The sequence below is a fragment of the Indicator indicator genome, chromosome 3, assembly GCF_027791375.1.
Source record: "Indicator indicator isolate 239-I01 chromosome 3, UM_Iind_1.1, whole genome shotgun sequence".
In the NCBI taxonomy this organism is placed as follows: domain Eukaryota; kingdom Metazoa; phylum Chordata; class Aves; order Piciformes; family Indicatoridae; genus Indicator; species Indicator indicator.
In genome coordinates, this window is record NC_072012.1 from 39,891,350 (window position 1) to 39,911,662 (window position 20,313).

The following is a 20,313-nucleotide window of genomic DNA, read 5'->3' on the forward strand; positions in this document are numbered from 1 at the left end:
ACTGCATTTTACTGTTTATCAATTTTCTTTTTAAAAACTAAACAGTTCTGTCCAGACAACTCCATGTGCCTTTTTTTTATATACACATTGTCACGCCCTCTGCATTCAGCCTGTCCAGTTAATGCTAGAAATATTTGTCAAGGCAATACATTATCTTTGCTATAATTAAGGGGGTGGGGGAAAGGAAAATCAAAAGAAAAATTTTACTTAATCTGACCAATTACTGTACATACATGTTGCAAACCCAATGTCCTCAGAAGTTTCTAATTTCATGTATTCTGTTATTCAAGTCAAAATGCTGTACATCTAAGTATCCACACAATCATACATCCCTAATGATTCTTCTTTACATCTTGATTGTTTTAGACATCTGTTTGTTTTCTTTTTAAAAAGGAATAAAGTTGCCCTGCAGATCTATAATTTCTTTAGAACAAAACATTATATACTACATTGAAAAATAATTTTATCAAAATCAGACTTGAATCAGTTTTCAGTTAATGGTTCATCTTGAAATTGCACTTTGCAGAGAGAATAAAATGACAAACTGAAAAGGTGGTTTTTTCATTTCCTTTCACCCGAGACCACCTCCTCAGGGTTTTTCTTCCGTGAGTGTTTGTATTTGTCTACGTATGCTTTCACTAGATTGGCCACCTTGGCAGAATTCACTTCTCCACTCTTGCTGTGACAAACCTACAAAGGTTTTAAAGACAGAAAAAAAAAAAAAAAAGTTTGAAACATGTGGGTTTAAGAACTTGGATGTCTTAACCATGAAGCTGAAAGTCCTCCATGTACCAGAGAGGTGCAGGGAGGTGGATACCAGAAAGTGTAATCTTTTGTCATGTCATCCCATCATGCCTGCATCTCCCCTTTATAAACAGACAGCATAGGCAGTTCTGCCCCTTTTTCCCCTCTCTCCTGCTATCTCTTGTTTGGAATTCTTGGGAGGCTTTTGGCCTTGAGCAGCCTGGATAATTTTTCCTGGGTCATTCGAGTCTGGGTAGGCAGGTATGGGGGGCAGGCATTGAGGCCTGGGGTTTTGACCCAATGGGGGGAAGGTTTTGGATGATGGAGAGAACTGGGCCAAGGCTGAATGTGCATTTGTATATTTTTTATATTTTTGTACAGTTGTATATAGTTGTGAATACTACTTCCATTTAAATTTCCCATCCTGCGTGGAGTGCTCCCCTGGCGAAGGGTAAAAGAGTTTCTGTGCACTCAAAACCAAGACACATCTTTGCTGATGTGCCACTGTTCCACAGTACTTCTCTTCCCAACACTTCACGTTTCTCTACCTCAAGCAGAACAACTTTATGAAACTCCTAATGCTTCCTCAGTTGATTCCCAAATATTTCTGAATTCCAATTCAACTCTTTCACACAATAAATGAGTTCTGGGGAGCTAGGAAGGCTCTCATGGTGAAAGACAAAAGTATTATTTTTTATTCAGCACTAGTCAGGCTGCAACCTTGAGCACTGTGCAGTTTTGGTCCCCGCTATACAAGAAGGATGAGAACAGGGTGGAAAGGGTCCAGAGAAGGGCCACAAGAATGATCAGAGGACAGAAAGACCTGTCATATGAAGGAAAGCTAAGACAACTGGGTTGGCTCAGCCTTGAGAAGAGAAGTCTTAGGGGAGACCTCATAGCCATGTACAAGTACATAAAGGGTGGCTAACATGAGGGGAGAGACTCCCTTTTTACAGAGTCCCATGGTAAAGACAAGGGGTAATGGGGACAAGTTGCTACCAGGGAGATTTGGACTGGATGCCAGAAAAAAAATTCACCTTTTGAACTATTAAACATTGGAATAAACTCCCAAGGGAGGTGGTGGAATACCCTACATTAGACAGTTTCAAGGTATGGCTTGACAGGGTGCTGGGCCACCTCATTTAAACTATATTCTTACCCTGAAAGGTTGGACTAGATGATTCTTGAGGTCCTTTGGTATACTATGAATTTTTATTTTTCCTCTTCCCCTGTCCCAGCAACTACCTGTTGCTCCCACAAGATTAAGAAATCCACCCCAAACCTTATCTCTGTTGATATGCATGCACTTTGGATTACTAGGATCAACTTACTTTATCTACAGCCTTCCGCACGATTTCTTTGTATTCCTCCTTGGTGATGTCTTTATTTTGGTAGAAAGGTTTAATAGCCAGTTTGACTTCCTGGGCTGCTTTTTCCTGAATTAACAGTTTCTGATGAAAAAAAACCAAACAAACAAACAAACAAAACAAGAAACTTGTTATTTCTCACTGCCTGCATCCATATCCTTTTATCACAAATTAAATCTTTACAGAAAAAAGTTACTACAGAAGACCAGAAAACCTCTCACACTCCTCACTCCCGTTTCAGCTCTCCTGAGAGCTGCCTATCTTACAAACAACAGAAGGTTAGCCCACAGCAACTCCATGACTTCTCATCATAGTACTGTCTTAAAGAAGGCTACAGTCAAAAGAGTCAGTTTGCTAGCTTATGTCCAAGAGCTGCCACGAAAGTATCACATATGTGAGATGATCACATACAAGAAGGATGGAGAGACTGTTTACAAAGGCCTGCAGTGATAGGACAAGGGCAATGGTTTCAAACCAGAGAAGAGCAGATTTAGATTGGATGTTAGGAACAGGTTCTTTACCATGAGGGTGGCAGAACACTGGAACAGGTTGCCCAGGGAGGTCTTTGGGGCCCTGTCCCTGGAGATACCAAAGCAAGGCTCAGCAGGGCTCTGGGCATCCTGATCTAGTGGAAGATGTCCCTGCTTACTGTAGAGTGAGCTGGACTAGATGACCTTTGGAGGTACCAACCCAGGCCATTCTATGATAGCATCAAGTACAGTCACATAAGGGGTATTGCCATAGTTGACTACTTTTTCAGTATATCAAAATTCACATACATTTTACATATAAACGTATTAAAAAAAGTATATATAAATATACTCTGAACTTGCCTGGTCCTTCTTTGAGCTATCTGCACTCGCTTCCACTGTTACACTTGCTTTGTTTTCTCCCAATTTTACAGCTGCATTAGAGCTCTTGACGTGACCTGACGACGTTGTATTACCCGAACTTGGTCCCTGAACTGTTCCCACGTTTCCCGGGACTGCTGTTGGAGCAGGCAAGGCTGGAGCACTCACATTATTACTTACAGGAGCAGCACTTGGAACACCCTGTTTCAAAAAGTTATCAGTAGTTAGCATGTTGAGCATGACAATGAACCTCTTGAGAAGTCCTGGAAGCTACAGACAGCACAGAGACACTCCATGCTTGGGGTTCATTAGCCAATTTCCACACTATCCATCACTATGGAAGGTACACACATTGGGGTCAAATCTACTCAAAGAAAAAACAAAGCTTGGAAAGTAAGGCAACCTCCACGTCACCATGGTGGGTACTAGATTCTGTCTCACATCGCAGTGATGAAACAAACTCCTGCAAAGAGGCATGGAAGAGGTTAGCGCAAGGGGAAGGAAGCTGTTGTAGGTTAAGGGAAATCAAGAGTTAATTGGTATAACCATAAAGAAAAGTCCTCCAGAGGCTACAGAGTCCCAGAGAGACTCACAGCTTGTCCCAGGATATTGTAATCTGTCATTCTATTCCATTTTCCTGTATCTCTCTATTTAAGGGAGTGTACAGCCAATTTTCTCTTCTCTTCTGTCTCAGGATGCCCAGGCTATAATCTTCATGGTTTGTGGGGAGAGGCTTTCTCCTGGCCTTGGCCTTGTGCGAGGGCAGTTTTGCTGCTCTTGGGACTACTGAGGCTGAGTGGGGTGGAGGTTTTTGGAATGCTCTGGAAGGCTTTGGCCTGGTAGGCCCAGGTGAAGAACTGAGCCTAATTTGTAAATGTATTCCTTTCAGTTGAATGCCTTTTGTATATATTTTTGAAACAGAATTTCCATTTAAACTTCCAGTTCACTGTGGAGCATTTTTATTTACTCCTTGGGAAGGCGTAAAATATCTTTTCTCTCCTTCTGCCCTGGGCAGCTCGTTGCTCAAAACTAGAACAGAAGCTTATGGCTGCGGAACCTCTCTGCTTGTCTCAGGAGCCTTGTTTTGTGTAACAGATGAACTTTTTTTTTTTTTTTTAAATCAGCACCTAAATATACATGAGAGGTCAAGTTAAAACCCCACCTGCATTCTTGCATCTAATGATGCTGCTCTGGAAACATTTATTTTAACTTGGTTATCAGCTTGAACTTGCAAGTCTGCTCAAGGCTAGAGGTGAAATGCTGGTTGAAGCCAGGACCCGTTTTGTTCTTCAAGAAGAGCTGTTTTCTGTCCATTTCCAAACAGCACCAAAGGAGCACCAGCATTGCTGATGCTGTGGAACTCAGAAATTGGGTACTCTCAGACCTCGGATTGAGGTCAGTTTTGGCAAAAGCCAAGAATGCATTCACCCAACATATTTCCGTCAGGCTACCCTAAATGCCACTTTTTTGCATGTCTTCAGCATTACTTTTTTTTCACATCTGCATTTATCCAGGTGGAAGATAATGAAACAGGAATTTGACCTCCTTGGAAAGGACAGAGATACTGAGCTGTTAAAAGCAGCATGCTAACACTTCCCAGTGCATGCTCTTCATCTTCTTCTCAACAGGAAGGACAGATGGAGTCCTGCAGTATTGTAATTTCTATGTAATTTCTATGGTGCTGCCACCAAAGACTTCTCCAACAGAAGCTGAAAGGAAAAAGCAGCAGCAGCTGCCAAGAGCATTCAGGTTCACAGGCACTATTCCACAACAGCAGGTAGGAGGATTGATTGTAACACAGGCTTAACTAACAAGTAGTTGTCATTTTGGAGCAGTGCACAGTCTTTACAGAAACAGATTCACTGCTGCACTAGATACTGTATTACACCAAGACTCACAGCCTGTGTTCTTTAGCGGTTAAGCCTACTCTATCTCCAGTTCTGGAAGTTTTAATTACAGGTATCAGGCATGAATCACATCAACAAGCAATCCATCAGTGTTTTACTTCCAATAGTACCTTACTGGTTTACCTTGAACTGAAGTATTTCATAGGGCCTGTAACCCCACTCAGTATTTCCCCCAGCACTTAACTTCTTCTGTTCTAAGTTAACATGATAAAAGCAGCAGAAGGGAAAAGAATGTAGGCTACTTATCACTTTAATGCATGAAAACAGAGGGTGAGAAATTACTGTTTTAGAACATCACTTTTAAAACCTGGAATGACAGGAAAAGAATTTTTGATTACAGCAGGCAGTCAGAAACAGAAGAAAAGCACAAACCTCAGTCAGCCCCCGAAGAGTCCTTTACACATCACACATGCAGTGTTATATCTGATCACAGGGCCAAGCATCCTCCTGGAAGTTGTTCATATTCCCTTCCCTGATATAAATGCTCTTAACATAAACAGCTGGCTACAGGAGGAGTTCACACAGACAAAAGTTGTTTTAAGGTATCTTGCAGGGCACAAGATGGTCTGACCTGCCACAAGCACCACAGCCCTTTTGAAACTGGAGAATCAAAGTGAGGGTTAGGACTCAAACAGGGCACACAGAAACAGGAGATTCAGGCAAGGACAGAGAAATAAAACATACCAAAGAGAGTTTGGAAATTATTAACAAAAAGGCTTCGAAGATTAAACAGAATAGAAAATGCATGTGTGTGGGGAAGCTGCTGAGGTAGTGATAATGACAGCTGGAGAATGGAAGTGTGGAACAAATGGGTGCCATGCAGTACTCGAGATAGTTCTCCTCCACTGATGCTCCCCATGAGATGATGACTGCAACAAAGACATTTAGGTCACTTCCTACAGACAAGGGGATTCAAGCATTTTCCAAAGCTTAAAAGCATCAAGTTTTGAAAGGCAAAACTTAAGTCTTGGGAAACGAGTCAATTCTAGGAAGAAAAAGGCAATGGACAACACTGATGAAATTTTTCAGTGTTTCATTACCAGCTGGAACTCTTCCACAAAAACCCAGCTATGGTGTGGTGTATTATTTATAAAACAACAGCCCAACCCCCCCTTATCCTCATGGATACATTCACTTTAAATTTGGTGTGGGGTGGAATAAGACAGGCAAGAGAGAAAGTAACTGCAAGTATAAATTGTATAAATTTATTAAGACTGTGGTATTTGATTTAAGAAGCCGCTCTTGCCATGGCTTCTGACAAAGCATACCTGCAACTGTTTTCCATCTTGCTGTGAAGCAATGAAGCTGACTTGTTGAGATGGTGGGGGTGGAGGTGGAGGCGGAGGTAATCCCTGAGACAAATTTGTGGGAGCAGCTACCTGTATGAGAGGCACTCCGGTAGGGAGATGCATGGGCATTGGAGGGTGGATGTTGAAAGGACTTCGTTGCATATTCATCATGGGAGGAGGGACACCCACTGGATACGGGAAGATATTCATAGGTGGGTGCTGTGCATTCACTTGTGGCATTACATTCATTTGTTGCTGCATCATATTTATTGGTAACTGAGAACCATCGCTTTGCTGGTTGCCTTGGTCTTTGAGGTTTGGATCTATCAAGAGAAACAACAAACAGTACATGAAGTAGCAAATCCATATGCTATAAAGCAAAACCCAGAGCCAGGTGTCTACTATCTTCATGAAGTATGGAGAAGCAAAAAAAAAATTTCTATCATCTGGGTATTTTAAAGCTGTTTCAGTATGTTGTTATACTCCTCTCCAGATGTGTCACAGGGCCACATGGTAGTTTCTAAAAAAGTTCAGGTTACCTTGGAAGCCTGCACTTTGAATTTCTATTTTCTCTACTTGTTGGCACAGCACAGCTAATAAATTATTTTGTCACAACGGCACAGTAATTCTCCCTCAAAGAACAAAGATGACAACAGAGCTTATCTAGTTTCTGCCATATGTCACCACACATGCAATGCTCTTCTCCCCTTGGCCTCCTTCACCCACACTCCCTGCAGCCATTCCTGGTAACTACAGCAACACTCTGATCTTTTTCTTTCACTGAAACACCCTTGACCAGTTTCAAAGATATTCAAAGAATTGTTCCAAAAACCTTGTGATGGTACAATGTGTAAAGCCTAGAAGTAAAAATAATCTCTTGGGGTGGTGTTTCTTTTAAAAAAAAAAAAAAAAATTACTCTCTCACTCTGTCTTTAACAGAAGCCTAAAGAGTTACTGTCTAGATACATGCAGCAAATATTCCAGAAGTCAAAAAATCAGCTCAGAGAAAAGGCTGATGGGGTTGTAATTCAGATATTCTTCCCTTAGAACCCCCCTCTTCAGGCACTCTGTCGCCTAATTTAAACCCTTATGCTTCATCCCAAACCCCCTTTTTTAAAGACCATTGGATAACAGAATCACTGTGGTTGGAAAGGACCTATTGAGACCATCTAGCCACAACCCTCCCTCCTCAAGCAGGGTCAGCAAAAGCAGGCTGCCCAGGACCATGTTGTGATGCCAACCCAGCCTCTTTTATCCAGTTTTGAGTGACCACTCAGCCCAGTCCAGGTTCCAAAAGTGAATATAGCAGTGTGATTGTTCCTGAACTATGTGAAATAAAGACTGCAAATCACACAAAACCTTCAGTTAAAGATTTGATAAATTTTGCCTGCAGCAGATTGAAGGTTGACAACGTTGCCTCACAAGAAGCCACTGATCCAGCTGTTTCTGAAAAGTGGGAAAAAACTTCTGGCATGTAAGATGAAAATGGATAAAAATGAAAGAAAAAGCAATGAGACACTGGGGAAGTCAAAGCATGGCTGCCTTCAGAACTGGATTTTACAGTTTTTAAATGCAGAGGGGTTGGACCTGATGGTCTCTGGAGGTCCCTTCCAACCTCTAGTATTCTGATTCTGTGAAATGCTAGTCTCCTTGAAAAAACCTGCCCTTTTTAAAAGGTGTGCAGATGCTGAAAATAAGGAAGAAGGAAACTTGCTGCTTCTTCAACCAAACTGCTTTACTGAAATAATACTCTTCAAATGCATAGTCCTTAAATTACATCTAACTTTAGGCAAAACCAGAAAAGTCATCAAAACACAGGAAATCCCCAAGCCCCACACCTGCAAATCTCCATACTGCAAAGACAGACTATAGATTCACCCTGAATTATTCTGAAGAACTAACTAACTTGATAGGTCAAGGTGAGGAGTAGTTTACTTGGCTGCTGAAGCTGTGACTCATCTATTATGTTTCAAAGCTATGAATACCTTGTTCAGGTGTCTCCTCTTCTTGTCTCATTCCCCATCCAGACTGTGGGCTTGATGAATTGCGTCCCCTTCTGGAATAATAATTCTGCACATCAGCAGGTAAAGTCTTTCTTACAGCCCAGCTGGATGCAGATGTCCACCCAGATCTGTCAGCAGGTGTGTCAAAAGAATAATCTTGTTCATTCTTACGCTTGTATGGCTGATGTTCTGGGAACCTTGAAGTTTCATTCCCAGAACCATTTGAGTTCCCTGAGAGAGGTTTTCTGTTTTGCCAGTGATTTTCGCTCCAGTCTCCATACATGAAACCGCCTCTTCCACGCCCACCTCGGCCACGATGACCTCTCCCTCGATTTGGAATCCAACCAGAACCAAGGTTTTTGTTCCAAGACTGTCCTGAATTATCATGCCTGCTGTCTTCCCAGTGCGGTTTATCTCTTTCTCTGTTCCTGACTTCTGGAACAGAGTTTATCCTTTCCATTACCCAGTCTGGACAATCATTCCTCCGCTTGTCTGAAGAACTTTGATCATCATTGCTCTGTTCTGTATTGTCCTTCTCTTTTTTAAGACTTTCATTTTGTTTTTCTTGATCACTTCTTCTGCATCGATCATTTCCTCTGGGACACCTCCAGCTGTCATTTGTCCACCTCTCTTTCCATCGAGGTGAATGACTGTCCCTCTCATTTCTAGAGAAGGAAGAACCTCTATTTCTTGTCCTAGATTGTGATCTTGACCTAGATCGTGACCGCGACCTGGACTTCCTCCTACTTCTTCTTTCCCTGTCACGATCTCTTCTTTGACTATCCCTATCACTGCTTCGAGATCTAGACTTTTGCCTTGGAGATGAATCCTTAGTTCTTGACTGAGAAGATGATCTCCTGCTTTCCCTGGCAGTTTCCCTTTTGGGAGATCGAGATGGTGTTTTTTTCTCATCTCTGACTGTCTCTCTCTTTGGCGACCAAGATAAGGATCTTCTTCCCTCCCTGTCAGTTTCTTTTTTGGGTGATCGCGAGCTCCTGTCTCTGGTCATCTCCCTTTTAGGGGATGGTGACTGAGATTTCCTGCCCTCTTTCCTAGAAGGAGACCAGGTTGTTGATGGAGAGTGAAATCTAGACTTCCTAGTTCGAATCTTTTTATCTTTTTTGAGTTCTGACTGGCACTCTCTTTCTTGAGTTACAGTTTCATCTAGAATTACAGTTTCTTCTTTTTCATCAGAGAGTCCTGAAACTGATGCACAGTCTCCCACATCTCTTTGTAAAGAGCTCTCTTCTTCCTTTGTACTTTCAGCTGGTGGTAACTGCTCAATCTGAGGTTCATTCTGGTCACTGCAAAATGAGTCACAATCCATTGGTATCATTTCATTGTTATCTTCACCAAAATGTTTATGTTCAGCATTTACCTGAGGTGACTCTGGATTTCCACCCTCTTCACTTTCTGGCATGGCATGTTCCTTTAAGGATTGTTCTGATGTACTGTCCATAGCTGTACTGCAGATTAAGGTAGCTGGCTCTTCATCCTGAGTAGTTTTTGTGTTTTGAATATCTGTACTTGCACAGTCTACTACTGTTTTTATTTCAGCCTCAGAATAATCTGTTTCTATGGTTTCTGGGTGCTTGGGCAATTCACTTCTGGGGCTCTCTAGTGGCTGGTCTTTTCCCAAAGGTTCTGGAGATTCCAAGAGCTCATTTTCTGGACTAGCGACAGGTTGATCTATTTTTGTCAGAGTTTCTACGTTCTCTGTCAACTCATTCTGAGGACTACACAATGTCTGATCTACTTTTTCAGAAGCTGCATCATCACGTACTTCGTCTCTGGGACTAGCCACTGTTTCCATTTGTTCGAGAGCACTTTCACAGACGTCCTCATTGGTAAGACAAACGTTTTTTTCACTAACTCCTCTGACATCGAATTCCTGACTTTCATCCCCTGAGGTTAGTACTGGAGACTCTTGGACAGAAAAGCATACTTCCACGTTGCCTGAATTATCTTCACTTTTGTCACATTCTACTGCAGTTTCCTCCGTTTCTGCGTGTTCACCACAGCTTTCCAATCCGTTAGCAGATTCTGTTTCCGCGTTGTGTTTCTGCAGAAGGCTTGCACTATTGCTGTCATCATCTGACTGCTGCTCTTGATCTGCAGTTACAACTGCTTCAGACTCAGCCACGTCATCGTCTTCCACCGAATCGCTGGATGATTTCTCGGAACGTGCAGATCTTCTCAGCTTCTTTCTACCAACAGGTGTTTTCTGTTTGACTGCTCTTTTAGACTTCCGCCTTGGCGGAGGCTTCTCTGACTCTGACGGAGATTTATTCAGGGATGAGTTATTGCCATCAGGGGCACCGCACGCAGAACTGCTTGAGCGAGGTGAGCTCCGAGACTGACTCAGAGGCTCATTTTTGCTGTTTCGTGCAGACCTTCTTGTAGGAGTAGTATTAACTGATTTCCTTCTAGTTCCTCTGGTGCCAGATGAACCAGAAGCTTGCTTTTTCTCTTCTCCTTCTTGGGTACATGCAACAGCATGTCCTTTGCCTAGAGATTCTAATGAAAGCAGAACACATTAAAGTTTGATACTAACCATTTATCCAAACATAAAATTACCTTTCCCAGTTTAGCAGATATCTTTAAATAGTGCAATTTAAGATTTAGTATGAAATGCTGCCACAATTATGCCCTTTGCCCTTTTTTTTTTTTTTTTTTTAATTTTTAATACAGTCTGGGGTGTTTTTTTTTGTTTGCTTGCTTTTGGTTTTTTACAGAACAGAATCAAGCTAACAAAGTGACACATTCAACATCTAAATACACATTTTAGAAGCAGTGCTGGCATGGTTGCATGGCAGTAACAGCATTCACAAGGAAAACGCTAATTGATATTGCTGTTCAAAGATAGCCAGAGTCCTAGCTGTTAGGGAAAGAGTTAACCACACAACACCCTCAACATACAGCAGTTCCTGTTGTTCTATAATGCAGCCCTGTTGGCAATGAAGCCTCAGTACTCCAGAAAGTGACATTTTTAAATGGTTATCAGTGGATAACCATTAAAAGCAGTTTATCAGAAGCAGCAATGACAGCATTCCTCTCTATACAATTTCAAACAGTGCAAACTAATTCACTACTTATAAGACAAACCCCATGGCGAACTGGACTTAAACTAACAAGCTGAATAGAGTGCAAGTTTTAGGGCAGCCTAGGGGGATCAAAAAACCAAAGCTGTAAGAAGAAAGATTAAAGTTGCACACAGCGGCACAGAAATCCTTGTGTTGACACTATTAATTTATTTCATGCTGTCCACAATTTGACAGAAGTCTTTGTAGGTAAGCCAAGGGTTATATTCACTGTAAAGGAAAAGAGACTCTTGATATCTACAAAAGCTTATGAGAGACAGCTCAGAAATTAAAGATTAATGATAATTAAGTAAATATATTTGAATGTAATACTCATTCTCAGAACTAAGTTAATTTCTTGAGACATCCATTCATTTGTTTCACACTTTGTGTAGGTTTCAGAAAGCATCAAGAATTTGGTGCTGAAATGAATTCTTTTTACAGCTTAAATTTCATACACAAATGAACGGAAACTTGCTAAGAAAGATTAATTGCTATGGACTTTGCAATGAATTTATCACATCATACAGACTCTTGATTCTAACTCTCTGTGTAACATTATTTCCAGTGCTTCTGCTGCACTAAATTATTTGTTTAACGTATTCTTAAACAGATTATCTAAAAATAGGATAGGCGTTAGAGAAGTAACAGCACAAAAACCTCTTTCTACCACTTACTACTTTGTTAGCAGAATGAAAAGCCTATCACTGTCTACTCAGTGTAATAATCCAACATGTAACTCCACAAGCACCTGGATGTCCACTGAAGAAGTTACCAGCTAAGGTAATGAAAACCAACAGTATCAATTGCATAGAAGGATCTATATATTTAAAAGAAAATAACGTGTGTGGTAAAGCACTTGCAAAGGAGTTTTAGGTGACAGGCACAGTCTGCCCAGTAATTTTGTTAGAAAGTGGCTTTATGGTGCTTTACCAGCAGTTGCTCAGCCACATTTGACTGTCTCAGGCTAACTACATCTTCAAACCCGCTACATTAAGTCAGATGTTATGTGCCATTAAGAATTTTTAGTATCTATGATGATTTTCTTCAAAAAGGAGGAAATCACTCTGCAATAATAAAAAAATCAGAATACAAATGGGATGTTGGAATCCTGACAGAATTAAAAGGCAAGTTATCTTCGTAGCACTTTCAAAGTCTGCTTGTGAAATACGAACCCATTTTGAGCACTCTTTACTTGCAAAATTTTAACAAAAAAGCTTCACAATCTTTGGACCTGGACTAAATACAAGGCATTTCAGCTCAACAAATAATTTTTTAAATAAAAACGTTGTAATCACATGAAAGAACTGCATAAGCCAGTCTAAATCATAATGCTACTTGTATAGTCAGTAATACCCTTTTGGGTCAAATTAATAAAAAGATTATTTAATAGTGAAAGAAACAAAAAAACTTAAACAGCTGCAGGGAAGTTTTGAGCAGTAGAAGACCATCACTGAACTGATATCTGTATGCCTCCTTGCACAACTCCATAGGCAACTGTCAACAACTACTCTGTATAATTTATGTATGACCAAGAGATAAGGGGGAAAAAATGCTTAGGTTACCATCTCTTTCTCACAAGTAAGAGTCACAAGATTGAGTTTGCCCATTTTTGATATGCATCTACTTCATTAATTTTTCTCCCGTTCTCCACTTTTGGAGAAAGTTCCACTGTTTCCCCCATTCTTCTGCCTTTTCCTTTGTCTCTTCTACCTCCTGTAAAAAGGGCCTTGCTCCTTTCTTCTTTTATTCTTTGCCGTTGTTCTCACCTTTTCTTGTGCATGCCTGCCTTTTGCTCAGTCACTGTATAAAAACTGAATGGGGAAGGAACACTCACTCAACAAAATGTAACCAAAGTCCTTGGCATCTTCATCCTCAACATCCCCTAGTTTCCCTAAGAAATTTTAAGACTCTGTGTCTTACTTCCTGCATGCTCCTTAGCAGTAGGAAGTCTTTAAGTCAAACTGAAGCTAACTTCAAACTTTAATGACAACGTGCTACAGTATTTTAGAATTTAGTCTTGATCACTGCATTCAACTTTGTCCAGAGTGTAACAGATTACATTTAAGATCTGAACTTTAGTTCAGGTGTAGCAAGAATATTTGGAGACATAACATAGTAACAAGAATCTTTTGCTTTATCTTGCTAGCTTGGTAATTTCACATCTCAGCAAGAGAGGAAATGGAATACTTATATAAAAGTATCAACGTTCCAATCAAGACAAATGAGAAAATTCTGTTCTACATATAATGTTTAAAACAAAAATATGTGGAAAAAACAATTTCCTTTTTGTTCTTTATAAAGACTCAAAGTCAAAATCTGCTGCTTTCCCACCCAAAACTCTGCTTTGGAGATGACAATGTTCTCAGTATTTGTGGATCAGCTGCTGATATTATCAACAACGATAAGCAGAAATGGTTATGGATCAGTTAAATTTCACTGCCAGACACCAGAGGCCTAAGGAATCGACCTATTTTTCACTGGGGAATGCAGAGGTGAAATAAGAACCTTTAACAAAGTTTAACAAGTTTTTGGCTGGCTGGCTCATATTCTAATTTCAAAAAGAAACTAAGCTGGTTTTGAAACAGTACCAAACTGAATCAAACCAGATTTTTACTTTTGCACCCCCTGCTAACTCTAACTAAATGTTCTGCATTGGTTTCCAAGAATCATATTTTAACAATACTCCACATGAGCTATAAGTAAAACTTACAAAAAAAAAGTTTACCAAAGTTTTCCAAAGGCCTGATATTTGTTGGAAAAATTGTCCCAGCCACTGCAGCAGAAGTGAAAAGAAAGGTCTCAGCTTCAGCTCCATAAGACATTAAAGGAACTCTGGAAAAGCAAAAGCATGAACATTTGTCATTTTACCTGTTTGTAATAAGTTAGCAATACACAAACCCAAAACATTAGGCAACCATAACACTTCCAAGCTCATCACAGTTGGAGAGAAAAGCAAAACTGATAGAAAACAAATCTTTCCTTCTTTTACTTTACTTCAGGCTTACATTAAGGCTTAAAATCTAGCAATACAGCTTGAACAAGGTAGGTATGTTAAAGCCGTGGACATTTGTCTTTCTTTAAAGGCAAACACAGAACTGTTGACAGTCTACTCCAAATTAGTAGGCTATACTACTGGACATAAAATTCTGAATGCTGATTTAGTACTTAGCGGAAGAGCTAAGTTAATTTTTCTGGAGAAAAATGAGGAACAGTCTACACAACAACTGAGCAAAGGCTTTTTTCTTTTCCCTTTTTTGTTTTTAAACATACAAAATTAACTATATACTTATACAGACTCCCTCAGCAAACCTTGGACAAACCTATAATTTAGTTATGGACCTACAATTTTTAAGTTATTCATGGAATGAAACTTTCTATAAAGAAATACACATGCAAAGAATTAATGATTTAAATTGCAGGTACAACATTTAATTATAATGAAGAACAATCTCTTCACTTGCTCTTTTTGTCTGATAAAATGTTTTATGTCCTCTTTTTCGTATGATAGAATCCCTCTTAACTCTTACTATATGCATTTGTTTATAAACAATTACAGAAATGTTAGAAGCAATCCCTGAAAACAGAGGACAGGGATGATAGAATCAGAATCAGACTGATTTTAAAGCAAATGTAGCCTAATTTCCAACGATTTAAATAATTTTAAAAGCACACTGAACACTAACCTTCAACTAGAAAATATAATTAAACTTGCACTTCTGTGAAAAAGTGACATGTTAAGAGGCACAAATCAGTGGAGTTACTATGCTGGTCATATTAAAAAAAATCATTAAGATAGAAAAAATTAACATAAAAATAACATGCAGCAAAAATTTAGAAAGTCACATGCAAACATTATTTAATTTTATGTATTCTACCTAAAGAGCAATTTCCATTAATCAGATGTCAAACTTCAAGTTTTTTATTAAGATTCTTTGCACTATAAATACAAAACATACCTTTCAACTCTAGCCAGTACAGATAAACAGGACAATTCCAGTTCTTGTCTCTTCTGTCTGATCACTGTGTCAATTTCTGTGAATTCTGTACTGAAATACAAATTTTATACAAAAAGTTAACTTTGTACTATGTAAATTTTGCATTTTAATACTTGATTCTATCAACAACTTTTTAAAAATGGAAACTATATTAGAACTCTCAACAGATATGATGCACAGTAATTTAGAGGGAAAGAGTAGTCATATTAAACATAACAGAAGTCCTAAGCAATGAGGCAGACAGAAGACAGGAGGTGAAATGTGTCTTCTAGGGAGCTGAAAGATGAACTTTGCATCCTTGACAAATTAACACTGTTGCATGCATGGCAACAAGGGTTGGTTTTTGTGGGGATTTTTTTGGTTTGGTTTGTCCTTGTTGTTTTCCCTTCCCCCCGCCTTTTCATTTATAGCCTGTTGAAAACAGAGTCCATAGACACATCGATTTTTTTGATTAAGCTGTATTATCCAAATAATAGTTTTCCTCTCATCTTCTTGGCCAAAAAGTTGTGTGGGCTTTTTTTTTTTTTTTTTTTTTTTACATACAGTAAATGTATCAGACTCATAAAGCAAACCTGCTTCATGGTGTATTTAAAGTATTCCTGTATTCCTCTTGGAGTCAAGGAACAACAAAAAGTTTGTTTCTGATACAAATTAGGATATTTACTGCTAACTCTTTTGCTAAATGCTGTTGTAAAGAGACTAGCTCTTTCCTGTTGCTAGGCTTCAACTCAGCAAGAAGTATTAAATCAGCAAGATTAAAAGTCCAAACATTAAGTATTTCAATGCTGAACGCATGACAGAAATTGGGGAGTGCCCTTAATGATACCCATTTTAAAATGTTCGTGTTTATCCTTTAACAGCTCTTCATAAATGCAACCAATCTTAAAAATATTTGTAGGCACTATATAGGCAGAAGCAGAAGGAACTTGAGCATCTACAATGCAGAAACCCAGCAGTTTTTAAACACTAGTAAATACCAACCAGTCATTTCTACAGGTAGAATAGGATTCTTCATTACTACCACCAGCTGGAAGCGTGCTGAAGAAATTAGTTCTGTAGCACTCATTCCAGTGGGTCTGTCTTCTGGGCTACAAAAGCACCCAAACAAAAGAATTAAAGACATACAAAATAAAATTACATTTAATACCTAAACACATCCTGAAATTAAATCAAGTCCGCAAGACTGCAGCTCACAAAAATCAGGCACCATAGTAGCTCTATAGTTCTATGCTGAGATTCGCTGAGATTCGTTGTGGCAAATGAATTTTCTCTCTAAGTCTCTAAATTTCCAACACCTGCTCTCTGCAGAGAAACTTTATACTTCACATAGGCTACCCATGGCAAAAATATTTAATGCTGTATATAGAACGTATGAACAAATAAGCTTGTTCTTCAGGATTTTACAATGCCCATTTCTACTACCTAGAGGATCACAGCACTAGCACCTTCACACAGACCCCTTCACAGCAGTTCACTGAATGTCTGGTTTTACAGTAACATGAAAACCTAAGGTTGAGAAGAGAAGACTAAGAGGGGATCTGACCAGCATCTATAAATATCTGAGGGGTGGGTGTCAAGTGGATGGGGCCAATCTCTTTTCAGTGGTGCACAGTCAAGGAACAACGGATACAAACTTGAATATAGAAGGTTTTAGCTCAACGTAAGGAGAAACTTTTTCACTGTGAGGGTGATGGAGCACTGGAACAGGCTGCCCAGGAGGGTTGTGGAGTCTCCTTCCCTGGAGACTTTCAAAACCTGCCTGGATGCATTCCTGTGTGGACTACCCTAAATGATCCTGCTTTTGGCAGGGGGGTTGGACTCGATGATCTCTGGAGGTCCTTTCCAACCTTTAACATTCTGTGAAACAGCTGGGATTCTCCTTTGCCTTTAGGTAGGATTAAAAAACTGAAGACTGACTGGTGCGTCTGTTTACCGGGCCCTCACACAAAGACACAACATCTAGAACCCACCTCACGCTTTAATGACCACCACCCATCACTGCAATTGTTAACAAGGCCTTGTCCCAGTGTATGCCAGCGCACCGCCCTTTGCGTTGCCAGCAGTACACTCTGCTGCTGCGCACTGAGCTGACTGAACAACAACCCTCCAGACTGACACACTTACACTGACGCCTTTTTGCCATTTACGGCCTTTCACCTAAAGGGTTAATGCCACCGTGCATCTGACTAGAACATTCCTGTTCATTCCCTATGACTGGTGTTTTAAAATGTAAACTGATATTCTGAAAGAAAATGTGGGGAAATGCTGTCTTTACTCTGATGAAAAGCTAGATCCAAGCTAGAGGAGGGTAGATTTAGATTAGACATTAGGAAGTTCTTCATCATAAGAGCGGTGAGACACTGGAGCAGGTTGCCCAGGGAGGTGGTGGAAGCCTCATCCCTGAAGATTTTTAAGGCTGGATGTGTCTCTGGGCAGCCTGATCTGGTGGAAGGTGTCGCTGCCCATGGCAGGGGGCTTGGAACTAGATGATCCTTGAGGTCCCTTCCAACCCTGAAAATTCTGTGATTCTATGAAAAATAAATTTTGCAATAGAATATATGTCTCAAGTATGCATTTGTTATCCATACATTCCATCCAACTTTGATACGGAGCTGGTTTTGATGCCCTGTTCCATCACTGTGCAAATTGTTAGTTTCTCCTAAAACGATTTTGGGTTTATTTTTAAAATACGATCATTTTGAACACTAACACTTCTTCCTCCACCTAAATAAGCTACTTAGATGATCCACAAACATCCTTATTAATTGGTTGTTAGTAAATCAATGCTTTCTTTTAAATTTCAAACCTTTATTGGCTAATTGAGCCCTGTACCTAACACTCTTAGTTTTTAATGGTTCTACTTTTGTTTATACACCTTTTCTTTTGCAATAGGAGTAATGTGAGACATTAAGGCACAAATAGTGCACAAAAAATCAGTGAAACCTGATATGAAACCATTCACCAATCTTGAAGCAAAATTAGAGGCCTTAACCTTCCAGTTCAAAATGATTCAACTCAACTAAAGGTACTTTAACTTTATATGGGTACAGAACTGAAAAATCTAAATACCTGACTTACAAGGAGAAGGCTGGAGCCAAAGATATCACTGAGAACTATGGTGCATAAGCACCAAATAAAAGTGATGGCTCAGGTTACCAGATACAGAAAAGACACATGAGGTGGTATGTACCCATACACTAGAAAAAGCCAGGCAGTAGTCAAAACAGGGACCTGAAGACAGTTTTTCCCTCCAGATTTTTAAAGTTCAGGTAAGAGAGAATTTAAGGAGAAAATGACATTTATAAGTTTAAAGCCATGAATTTCTGTTTCATGCAGATGTATTTACAGGAACAACTATGAGCTGGGAAAGCACTGATCACAAACTTGTGTCCCAGACACGAAGTATTTTTGAAGAGGCAGGGCAGATACTAAGCAACGGAGCCTTTATAGCTCCTTCTAAACTATAAGCCTGTGTTATAGGCTAAATTTATGAACAAAACAAAAATCCTACAAAGAGACATTCTTGGGAGTAATATCCCATTAAAAAGAACCCACAATTTGATGCAGTGTGCATAGCTTATTACTTGGGTGATTATAACCAGGTATTTTCAAGAAAACAATGAAAACCTTCCTATCTTTCACACAATGATACTTGCCTAACAGTTTGTAGCCAGTACCATCTTTCGGACAAGGAAGATGAAAACAGAGTAGTTAGAGTATCCTATAATATAGCACCCTAATCTAAATGAAAACATTTACCATCACCAAACTAAATTTAATCTGAGAGAGAAGCTCATGTAATATACTTCAAACCAAAAGATGACAAATAAATGAGTTGAGATCACAATAAAATCAACAAAGAGAAATTAACCTTAAAGTAACTAGAAAATTAGTTTTAAAAAATGCTTTCAAGGAAAAAAAAATATTTAATTATCAGGACCAACCTTGTTTATCTTCATACATAAAGCTTTCTTGTTTTGTTTGTCATATAAAATATTACCTGCAATAAGAAACAAAACTTTGATCTTAACTTTGGCATACTGATTTCTCTGTTGTCAACATTATTATTGCAATGAAAATCATCTCAAGTGTACTTACAATGTGTTTATGTACAATCTGAGTAAAATTAAAATGCATGCACCTTCACAATAGTGTTTTATATATCTAGCAGTGTTCACCTCTTATAATACTGGCTTAACTTCAGATGTTAGGACGACAACCGAACAACATCCATTGAACAAGCCTCTCAAAATGGCAGCCCCAAAATACAGCTTAGTGCTTGTTGTGTCTGAACTCTCACTAGAAAACTTCCTGTGAATAAAAACTACTCATTAGCTGTGCACCAAACTGTCTGATGCGGAAAATTACTTCAGGCTGAAACCAAATCCATTTCACTTGTGACTGAAATTGAACAGTCTCTCCAGTAGCTTCACATACTGTAATTTTGCTCTCAAGTTCCATGCTTCTATTCCTTGATATTTAATTTTCACATGCAAATGTAAGTAATTAAGGAAAAAATATTAAATTGGCTCATCAAGAAAAAAAAGTCTAGAGTTCCTTAATAAAACCCAGGAATTCTAGCAAATGGAGGACAAATCCCAACTTACTGCACTTTTTCTTCACAATTTTGCTCAGTCTTGCTCTTAATGGCCCTCTGTCTGGACATACAACTCCTCTGCAAGATTAACAAAAGATATTACAGAAGTTACTTCTGGGCATATTTAAGCTAACAGTATATGCATCGAAACATAAACAGCTCCTATTTTAAGAAATGTTTATTTCATGTACATAAAGAGAGTTCTGACTGCCAGATGGAAAAAAAAATACATTGACACAGATCCCTCTCAAGACTCACAAGAATGAAATCAGTTCTTGATTACTATGTTTTATAGTAAAAGAGGAACACCACAAATGTTTGCAATGAAAAGAGGACATCTGTTTAGACAACTCAAGATTTGCATTGTTAAAATATGATCTGGCCATAAAATCTTATTTAAAAATCAAGAAATTTGTCAGAATTGCTTGAAAAATGAAACTTCCACAGAGCTCAATGCAAGAAATGCACTGTATCTTG

General features: G+C 39.2%; 1 protein-coding gene across 1 annotated transcript in view; it reads right to left on the reverse strand.

The window, feature by feature from the left end:
- Positions 1 to 449: 449 nt before the first annotated feature.
- The window catches only part of SCAF11 (SR-related CTD associated factor 11), a 50,410-nt gene continuing 30,546 nt past the window's right edge, over positions 450 to 20,313 (reverse strand). Inside the window, exons 6-15 of the mRNA XM_054399392.1 lie at positions 19,847 to 19,914; positions 19,184 to 19,239; positions 16,221 to 16,327; positions 15,201 to 15,290; positions 13,970 to 14,076; positions 8,144 to 10,678; positions 6,138 to 6,481; positions 2,945 to 3,163; positions 2,076 to 2,195; positions 450 to 690 (exon numbers count right to left, since the gene is read on the reverse strand). Coding sequence (XP_054255367.1) covers positions 562 to 690; positions 2,076 to 2,195; positions 2,945 to 3,163; positions 6,138 to 6,481; positions 8,144 to 10,678; positions 13,970 to 14,076; positions 15,201 to 15,290; positions 16,221 to 16,327; positions 19,184 to 19,239; positions 19,847 to 19,914 — 3,775 coding nt within the window. The 3' untranslated portion in view covers positions 450 to 561. The remainder of the gene's footprint in view (positions 691 to 2,075; positions 2,196 to 2,944; positions 3,164 to 6,137; positions 6,482 to 8,143; positions 10,679 to 13,969; positions 14,077 to 15,200; positions 15,291 to 16,220; positions 16,328 to 19,183; positions 19,240 to 19,846; positions 19,915 to 20,313) is intronic.